This window comes from Setaria italica, chromosome IX (genome assembly GCF_000263155.2).
Source record: "Setaria italica strain Yugu1 chromosome IX, Setaria_italica_v2.0, whole genome shotgun sequence".
Taxonomy (NCBI): domain Eukaryota; kingdom Viridiplantae; phylum Streptophyta; class Magnoliopsida; order Poales; family Poaceae; genus Setaria; species Setaria italica.
The window spans coordinates 22,486,133-22,495,438 of NC_028458.1; the positions used below are offsets into that span (position 1 = coordinate 22,486,133).

Genomic DNA, 9,306 nt, shown 5'->3' on the forward strand with positions numbered 1-9,306 from the left:
GTGAATGACTTAGTTAATTTGGTGTCGTTTGGGCAGGTGCGATCGATATGCAAACCCCTGAAGCCTCTTGGGATTCATTCAGTGAGCTTGCATTCTGGCGCTTCGGTTGAACATCAGATCTCTGGGTATGTTTTTTGTTCTTTTATTTGTGTTATCCTTTGTTTATTGCAAATGGAAAAATGTGTTATCTGTTAACCTAGACGCATAGTGCTTATGTATATCAAATGGTAGCTGATATATTGGTGTTAATTCATTTTGTTTTGACTGCCCTACCAGACTAAAAACTTGTGAGCCGGAGTAGACTAAAAAATCTACCACATTAAGCAGGATTACTAGGACCTTACCGTGGCAGTTGGTTCGATTGAGTACTCGGAGTCCAAACCGGCAGCAACGGAAATATTCAGGTAATAAAGAGGTTTGTTTCTTTCTTCTGGAATTCCATAGCCTGGTGAGTTTGGGTGAAACGAGGGGGGCTGAGTGAATTATAAGAGGAAATTGGCCTGCTGCAACTTGAAATTCTAGTGTTTCCAAAATCACATTATGGCATGATTCACGAATTCCTGTTTCAGATGGGCATGATTCACTTAACCTTCTGCTTCAGGTCTTTGAGAATTGCAATTCATGTAACAATTACTCCTACTAACTTAACCGGCATGCTTATGTTGCATGTGCTAGATGCTGTTATTCAAGCCTTCCATCAGAATGGTGAGATTGTCTTGAGACGTGGACTAAATGCTGTTTGAGTGCGATAGAACCATGATACAAATTCATTATCAACTTGGTATGAGTGTCTAATGACATGGCACTATGATTACAGCTGGAGTTAAGTTAAGACATGAAGTCATCAATGATTCCTTCTGTTAAATTTACCCATCTGGATATGTAGATATGCTTTTGTGATATGATTAGATTTTCTAATTTAGGCTAATTAAGATTAGAGCTCATATTGTCATCGGAAATGTTGGCAGGAGGCAAATACTGAAATATTGCCATTTTTTAATTTGTTGTTTGGTTTGGTTTGTCTTCATTGTCGAAAAAAGACTAATAATCATGTTTATGAACTACTAGGAGATATGCTTTGTTTTTTCTTTGGAGTTTTGGACTCCAGATTCTCTAACTAGCAATGAAGTGCAGATAGGAAATGCTGACAAACACACAATCTTATTTATGCTAATGCCTCTCATCAATACTGTAAGGTTCTGACTCATTTGAAGCTTATTCACAGAATACCAGGGTACAGAATAGCTTAGAAATAAAATTATTCTGATCATCAACATCAACTCATTTGAAGCTGTGACCTGTAATGACGAGATAAATAGAGATACTAAAACATCTGACTGTGTGCTCTTTACGCAACATGCCTCAGAACCTAATCCTAGTAATCTATAATAGTGCTTTACTACCACCTAGGTAAAAAAATGTTTGAAACCCACAACCCTCTGATTGTACCATTTTGTTATCTTGACTTGGGAACACTTCGACAACTGCCTATGGTATACTGGCTAGCATTTGGTTGTGATACTGAAGATCCTATACTCTTTCCTCCTAGGATGATTCAGAAATAGTTGCCATGATAAAAGAATTGTTGGAGACTCGCATTCGGCCAGCTGTTCAAGATGATGGTGGTGACATTGAATACCGAGGGTTTGATCCGTTAGTCTTTCTCTCCCTCCCCAGCATGCTGTCTGCTGATATTGAATATTTGGATTCCTTCGTCTCACTAGGATACTATCCTTTCAGAGAAACAGGGATAGTTAAGCTTAAAATGCAAGGTGCCTGCAGCGGGTGTCCAAGTTCATCCGTCACATTGAAGTCTGGGATAGAAAACATGCTTATGCACTATGTACCTGAGGTAACGTGATGTGATTTATACGTTCTTGCTGACGGTCGTTAATGCTTGTGGCTCATGTGAAAGATGTTTTCTATTTGATAACTAGATTGCTTGTCATGTGCTGATATTCAGGAAATGAGTTCCTATTGCAATTGTTCCATATAATTTGTTTTTCATAAAGGGGGAGATTATCCATTGATTCTCAGTGGCAGGCCTTAAGATTTCTATTGTGCTAATTTGTCATATTGCTTTGGCAGGTGAAAGGAGTAGAGCAAGAGTTTGATGGTGACGAGGAAGCTGAGCTGGCTGGACAGATGGAATGAGCTTTTTCAGTTATAAGGGTCAACGCATCCTCTTCAAATGTTGTAGCAAACTTTGCACGTAAATGTTTGGGGCTGTTTCGACATCCCAAAAGGTTATCCACATGTTTGGTTTCTGAGAGACTCTTGTGATGATTAGTAGTCATTACCAATCTATTAATGTATGGAGGCAGACTACCATAGATAGTGCAGAGCAGTAGTCTGAACCAAACATCAGTTGCAGTAGGGTTCAAATAAAGTGACACTGTGAATTGCTTTTCATTTGCCGAATTGCTGTATATATATGCTGAGCTCGTCTAATCAATTACGAATATCACGGGGTTGTTTTGCTTGTACCTGATTACCTTCCATCTGATTGTCTGTCTGTCTTCCATGTGCTGTATGATTTGTATTGCTTCTGCAGCCGGTTGAATATAGCAAATACATTTTGTAGTTTGGGTGCTCGTCTAAGAAGCAAAACCGTTTTGTTTTTTTTATTATTATCAGAAGTCTAAGTGCCACGTACAAGCACAGAAAACTCAACTGAAATGAAATAAAAAGATCACTTTTATTCACTCGACCTTTTATTACACATGGAGAGGGGCGATGCCTGCTTTTGATCACCCATCCTCAATCAAGGGGTAACAAAGAACATACATAGTAATTGATCAAGGTGGATAAAATAAAGCTCATACAATGTCTTTGCTAATCACAATTAGGGAGCCTATGAACAACACAGACAAGGACCACCATCTTACCTCTTGCAGGGCAAACCTGTCTTTCCCAAGTCAGCTTCGCTTTCGGATTCGAACACGATGACACTACACAACGAGATCAGAGATCTACTACTGCACAAGAGGTGGATGAATAAAAAAAATGAATCCAGCCCTTTCAACGTCAGCTTCATCCTGAAAGAGGCCTTCCCATAATCCGATAAAGTTTCATGGTTAGCATGGAAAACCATTGGGTGGCCTGTGTTGTGTTCTGTGTCCTGCCTGTATCAGGTTTTGTATGTACACACTGAGCAGGAAGCTGTGCCTTTTGGGTGGTGTTGAGATCCTAGCCATGTAGCAGAGTGGACCTCGATGAGGAGGAGGACAAGGCCATGAGCAGGATTGCAGCCTCCTCCACTCCCATCAGGACCCTCCGTTTCTTCACCACTTGCAGGCGACGACCTGTGGAAGATCCAGCACGGTGCACTTCAAATCCGGGAACGCCGAGCAGCGGCCCCGCCAAGGCCGCCGGCGACATCGACGAGGGAGGTTAGCCCACGGAAGACCTCGGCGCACTCCCTGAGGACGATCGGCATCAGAAAGGCGGTGTCCGCGGCCATGGCGTCGTTGAACCGGAACGCGGCGGCGTCACGCTCCGCTCTCTCCCATACCGTCTGGCCGCCATACGCCATGGCAAACGGGGACAGACCCGGCTGCTGCTGGTCACCCTGCATCTCGTCGGCGGCGGTGGCGGCGACGGCGAGCTGGCGCTGGATCTCAACGGGGTTGGCACGTGGCGGCGGAGGGTGGCCGGGGAGGCGGAGGCTTTTCGAAACGGACGAGATCCAGGGCGCGGAGAAACTGACGGACGCTCTCCCTCGGTCCACCAAAATGGGAGGGGCGCTCGGTCTACCGACCCTGGACCCTGAGGCCACGTTCGCGCACGCGGAAAAAACTGGCGCGGCCGCGGGCGGGTCGCGCTCGGGGGGCTCGGGTACCAAATAAGCTATTCTGTACCCGGGGTACCAAATAGCTGAGCCATATATATATAATAGTGGCTGAATAGTGCCGCCACCCATAGGTGCTCCACCCACTCCCGGTGAGTGCTCGGGTACTATTCATATTCCCGAATTTGAATAGTGAGCTGAATTTAAATAGTGCCGCGAATTTGAATAGTGCTCGAAATTTGAATTCCGAAATTTTTCAAAGTCGCTATATATATATACTCTATTCTCTACCTAATATTAAAATAAGTAAGGTCTCTACCAGTTTTTTCGTACGTCAGTCACTAATCCATCGCGATGAAAATCCGGGGAACAAACGGTGGAATCCGAGCTTCCCAACGTGAAAAATCCGGAGTCCGGGCGGTCTGCGAGAAAAATCGGAGTCCAGGCCGTCCAGCCCGCGAACAAAAAAGAAACCGAAGAAAATTGGCCGGCCTGCCCATCAACCGAGGAAAACCTCTGCTGGAAAAAAAAAAGGCAAGTACATGCAGGAACACCTCTGCTGGAAAAAAAAAAGGAAAGTAGTAATCCAAAAAAACATGCATGGGAGGGATCTGATCCATTGACCCCTACCTCCGAAAGAAGCACTATCACCACTTCGGCTACAGTTCATTTGTGAATAAAATTAGATTTTAGCTTATTATACAAGTAATTAAGAAAACCCCATCGGCCATCCACCATCACCTGCCATACGTGGCAATGATTATAGCCATTTTCCTTTTGGTACCATGGTAAAAAAAACTATTCTTAGTTTGCAAAGAACATGTATCTATACAGGTATTTTTAAAAATTTTCTAGCTATCTATTTAATTTCCAAACTTTAGAAACTCTGTCGCTTGAAAAGAACATGGCATTTATGATGAGTCTAATACGTTGTGGAGTAGAAAAATTACACGAGAAGATAAAAATTATCGTAATTGATCAATGTCGGTGCAGGCTGATTCTACGCTATGCTACTTGCACTTAATTAGAAACGGATCCACCTCTACTAATGCATGTACGCTATGTTCAGATGATAACGGTGTTTGTTAAGCCGAACGATAACGGTGTTTGTTAAGCTGGACTATATGTGAAATGTGGTTGCTTTGTATGGTACAACAATGTTACCTATCTATTTTTTCTATCTAGCAATTCTCTTGCTTAAATAACAAAGGTAGAAACTTAATGAGTATTTGATCGAAAGAAATAATTAAGCAAAATTATTTTGGTTTTCTAGCAAATATGTAGAAATCTAATCCAATAAGTGCAATAAAAATTTAGTGCTAGAAATAAAAAAATTCCATGATATTGAAAAATACAATTGATCTTTACCATTGCAACACAATGATATATATATTGGACTCTAGCAACCGGAAAACCTATCCATCTTCCGAAAGATTTTTTCTAAATGAACTTCCGCTTTAAGTTCATGCGAGAATAGGATCCAATGGTTCCTGAGCTTCTTCTTCCCTCCACTTCTTCTCCTCCGCTTCGGGATGAGGTTGGATCGGCAGTGGCGGCGGTTCGACAGATGATGGAGGCAAGGCGGCATGGGAGCGCCGTGGCCTGGGTAGGATCTTCGGTTGGCAATGGTCGGCGGCGGGCGCGATAAGAAGGTTCAGATTAGGAAGGGCGGCAGTGGAGTGCGGGCGGGCAGCGCGGTGGAGTGCGGGCAGATGGTGGAGGAGGGGGCGGAGGCGGGGTGGGTCGGAAGAAGATGAGGAAAAAAAATATAAAGTTAAGATGTGTCTTGATAGGCTTGAAGTTGGAAGGTTCCAGATTTACCTATCTTTCGGAAGATAGATAGGAGGCCATGCTCATGTCCTCATGTACTTACCCGAAAACGATCGCTCATGTCCTCATGAGCACCGTGCTCTGGGATGCACACGCAGCCGGCCAGGCAGGTGCGCTTTGTGCGGCGGCGGCGGCGTGGAGGCGTGGTCGTGGCGGCCATCATTTCGTTTCCGCTTTGCCACCCCGTCCCTCTGCGCATGAAAGCAGCCCAAGCAAAGCCGCTGTCCGCCAACGACTTTACACACGTGCCAGCAAACGATAAAGCAAGCTAATCAAAGCGACCAACGGGACACACGCAACGGCTAGCTGGCCACAGCCACGGCGAGAGAGAGAAGAAAAGAGGGGCCGGCCATCTCCGCCGTCCGTCCCGGATCCGGCCGCGCGTCCCCGCGTCCTCGACTAGCCGTTGCGCACGCTCTCCTACGGCCCTGGTCCCCGCGGCCCCACGCGGCAGCGACGCATGCCGCCGTCGCACCAGGCAGGGGGAATCCGAGCCCAACGGCTAAACGAGCCCAAAACAATTCAAACCCACTGCCGCCTCGCCTATAAATGCCTCCGCCACCCTCGCCGATCTCATCTCATTCCATCCATAATCACATCAGCAGCCCACCACATCGCACCGCCACCCTCGCCTGATTTTATATCGTTGAAGCTCCAGCAAAAGGAGCTTTGCTGCGTAACCAAGAATGGCCGCCCGCGTCGCCGCCACCCTCGTCGCGCTCCTCGTCGCCCTCTTCGCCGTCGCCGCCACGGCGCAGGCCCCGGCGGCGGCGCCCAAGATGGCTCCGCTGCCGCCGCCGCCCAAACGGGCCCCGATGGCCTCCCCGCCCGCGCCGCCCATGGGGAGCCCGGCCTCCGCTCCCTCGGCCTCCGTCCCGGCCATGAGCCCGCTGGGCGGGGGCCTTGGCGACGCTCTGCCCCCGGCCGGAGCCTCCGCCATGACCCCGGCAGCGGCACCCGCAACGGAGAAGAGCGCCGCCGCGTCTGCTGCTGCCGCCAGCTTCGTCGCCGTCGCTGGCGCTGTGGTCGCTGCCGTAGTGTTCTAGACGACGATGTGGCCTGTGGCGGTGGAGGCCAGGCGCTCTGCTGTGCTCGGCTCTCCTCTGCTGTTGATACATGTACTCTGTTTCTTCGTTTTTTGGTGAATTCTTTATTTATTATATTTAGTTTGTTGTTTCCGAGCCTGAGACAGAGATGAGGATATGTAATCCAATTTTTAGACGGCAGCTGATTCTATGCTTATATGATGAGATTATATTGGTTCATTATCAGTTTCTTCTTACTCAAATCAGAACGAATGACATGGGACTACACTGCCTTAGAAATATTAAGAATTTCTTACATTTGAGAATGAAATAGCCACATAGACATTGGGATCTTTGATTATTTTCCTGTTACTCGTGTGGCATGCCTTCGCATGAACATGCTTGCTGTGATCCATAATCGGCTCAATGATGGCCTTCACGTCCTCCTCAATTTCATCCACCTGCAGGAACAAGTGGTTTTTGTCAGGTATGTGTCTGGCAGAAGTTTTGTAACTGTCAGCATTTGACTCTGGTCAATTTCTGTCAGCATGTTTGTGACAGACATCAAATGTGTTGTGGATAGTGACTTGTACAAGTATATGCCGAGGCAACAAGCAACACAAAGACAGCGTTGGAAGTTGCTTCAAGGTAAAAGTAATCGACCGAGCTCGACCTATACCCACAAAAGCTAAAAAAAGGCTGGGGGTGTTGCTTGAGATTACAAGCAAACGGGGGAGCACCAAATCGCAAGGAATGATGAAGGCAGAAGACCATTTAATCCATCAGGATCAATTGCTAGTGTACAGGGTACTGCTATGTACCTTGTGGATGATGTCCTGTGCAAGGTGAGCCTCCTGGGCGACTTCCTTGGACGCGTGCTCCATGATCACGGCCGCGGTCCTCAGCCTCCCGCCCTCGGGCAGCTGCTCGGCCACCTCCGACGACACCTTCTCCGCAACGGTGGCCGCCTCCTCGACGACTTCTGCCACCACCTCCACCGTGTCTTTCACCATCTCGACCTCACCTTACATCGATTTCATAGATCAAGAGTTGTCAAACGAGATAGTGGTACAGTACAACTGTTGCAGAGTATCAGCTGAAGTTTGTTTGTTCAGAGTCGGTGATGGTTGCATACTCTGAATCCGCAGGAACGACACCCATCTGGAGTGCACGAAGGGTGCCGCGGCAGCAAGGACAGAGCCAATCGCCAATCTTGCCCTGATATGCAATACAACACAATAGGAAAGAAATGCAGGATTGTATTAGCAGCTGCAGAAAGATGATTTACATACACTGTTCACACCAGTAGACGATACGAATGTGATCAGTGACTGCGCAACAGACAGAGCAGTCAGTCAATCTCAGTCACCAGGTGAAGAAAGGTGTCCGCTGTTGCTCCTGAAACTGGCGCGGCAGCGCCGGCGGAGGTCTCGCCTCAGCCGCGCCGCTGGAGGCCGAGAACATCTGCCTGTTGGTCGCGTGGAACCGTGGTGGCGCTGCCGTCACCGGCCCGAGACGGGTGGTGGAACGGAGCTTCTGGCAGTAGAGCGACGCGAACGACCTGACCAGAGACGCCATGGCCTGGTTCTTCTTCTTGTTTGCACTGATTGCTAGAAGAAACCCGATGACGATGACGGTCGCGCTGCTGCTGCTGGAGATGGAGGCAACGAGCAGGGAGCGCGTGTATATAGATAAAGAGACCCGTTGTCACGGCATGAGGATCCGCTGGCTTGCAAGGCACTGGATTTGAGCTAGCTGGGGTGGTGAATGATCGGTGCACGGCAGGGCAAAAAGGGTGTCGACTTCCGGATCGGATATACGCTTGCGGAGGCCGAAGCGTGTGGCGTCATGTGGCTACTGCCGATCGAACGCTACTCAGGCGTGAAGCAATGAGGAAAACATGGCGCAGTCGCGAAGGCGATGATGATATGGATGGAAGCGGGCATGGGAGCATGGCGGCCGGTGCCTAAACCTCAAAGCTTGCAAGCAACAACGTTCGGTTTCTGCTTTTGGTGTATGCGACTATATAATGGCAAGATTTATCATGTTTCTTTCGCTTATCCTAATGACATGTTGCCTTGTGCGTTGTGTACATGGGAGTCTGGGACAGTTCGTTCGAAACTGATGGTGATGCGTGCCGGTGGGCCGGGCCGGCCTTTCCTGGAGCCGGCCAGCTAAATTTAATTGGGGCGGATCCAAACAGACCAAATTGAGCAGCTAATGCACTCCTACCTAATGGTAAACCAACTATCTAGCTACGTGATTGAACCTAGCTAATCCCAACTAATTGAGCTCAAAGACCAAATTGTCCATAACTGTTAAAAGAAATAACCCAGTACTATCCCAGCACTAAGAATATGAGCAATTAAAGAAATGTACCATAGTCAGTTATTCTCAACAACCAACGATTAGCCGGTGGATCTAAATACCCCGGCTAAAGATTACCTACCTACTCTTTAGTAACCTCTCGTTCCACACTGCAGGTCATTTGGATTTTTCTAGATACATAATTTTTCCTATGTATGTATATCTAGATGCATAGTAATGTATGAACACAAAAAAGCCAAAATGATCTAAAAACGGAGGGAGTAAAAAGTTTTAGCCATTAGGCCCTGTTTATTTCCCACCTCCTAAACTTTTAGCTCCTAAAAAGTTTTAGTC

The 9,306-nt window shown here is 47.4% G+C and overlaps 3 protein-coding genes across 3 annotated transcripts; 2 read left to right on the plus strand and 1 right to left on the minus strand.

The window, feature by feature from the left end:
* Positions 1–556: 556 nt before the first annotated feature.
* On the plus strand, positions 557–2,276 carry LOC101761605 (nifU-like protein 4, mitochondrial). Its single transcript, XM_022822932.1, has 4 exons — positions 557–705; positions 1,550–1,653; positions 1,741–1,852; positions 2,089–2,276. Exons 1-4 carry the CDS (start codon positions 676–678, stop codon positions 2,152–2,154), a joined length of 312 nt encoding a protein of 103 aa, XP_022678667.1. The 5' UTR covers positions 557–675; the 3' UTR covers positions 2,155–2,276.
* Positions 2,277–6,196: 3,920 nt separating this feature from the next.
* LOC101762437 (classical arabinogalactan protein 4-like) lies at positions 6,197–6,885 on the plus strand. Its single transcript, XM_004983153.4, has one exon. The coding sequence runs from the start codon at positions 6,307–6,309 to the stop codon at positions 6,664–6,666; it is 360 nt and encodes a 119-aa protein (XP_004983210.1). The 5' UTR covers positions 6,197–6,306; the 3' UTR covers positions 6,667–6,885.
* LOC101762018 lies at positions 6,880–8,670 on the minus strand. The gene is made up of 4 exons (XM_004983152.3): positions 8,015–8,670; positions 7,781–7,863; positions 7,467–7,669; positions 6,880–7,106 (listed from the first exon to the last, which is right to left on the minus strand). Exons 1-4 carry the CDS (start codon positions 8,221–8,223, stop codon positions 6,948–6,950), a joined length of 654 nt encoding a protein of 217 aa, XP_004983209.1. The 5' UTR covers positions 8,224–8,670; the 3' UTR covers positions 6,880–6,947.
* Between the last annotated feature and the right edge of the window lie 636 nt (positions 8,671–9,306).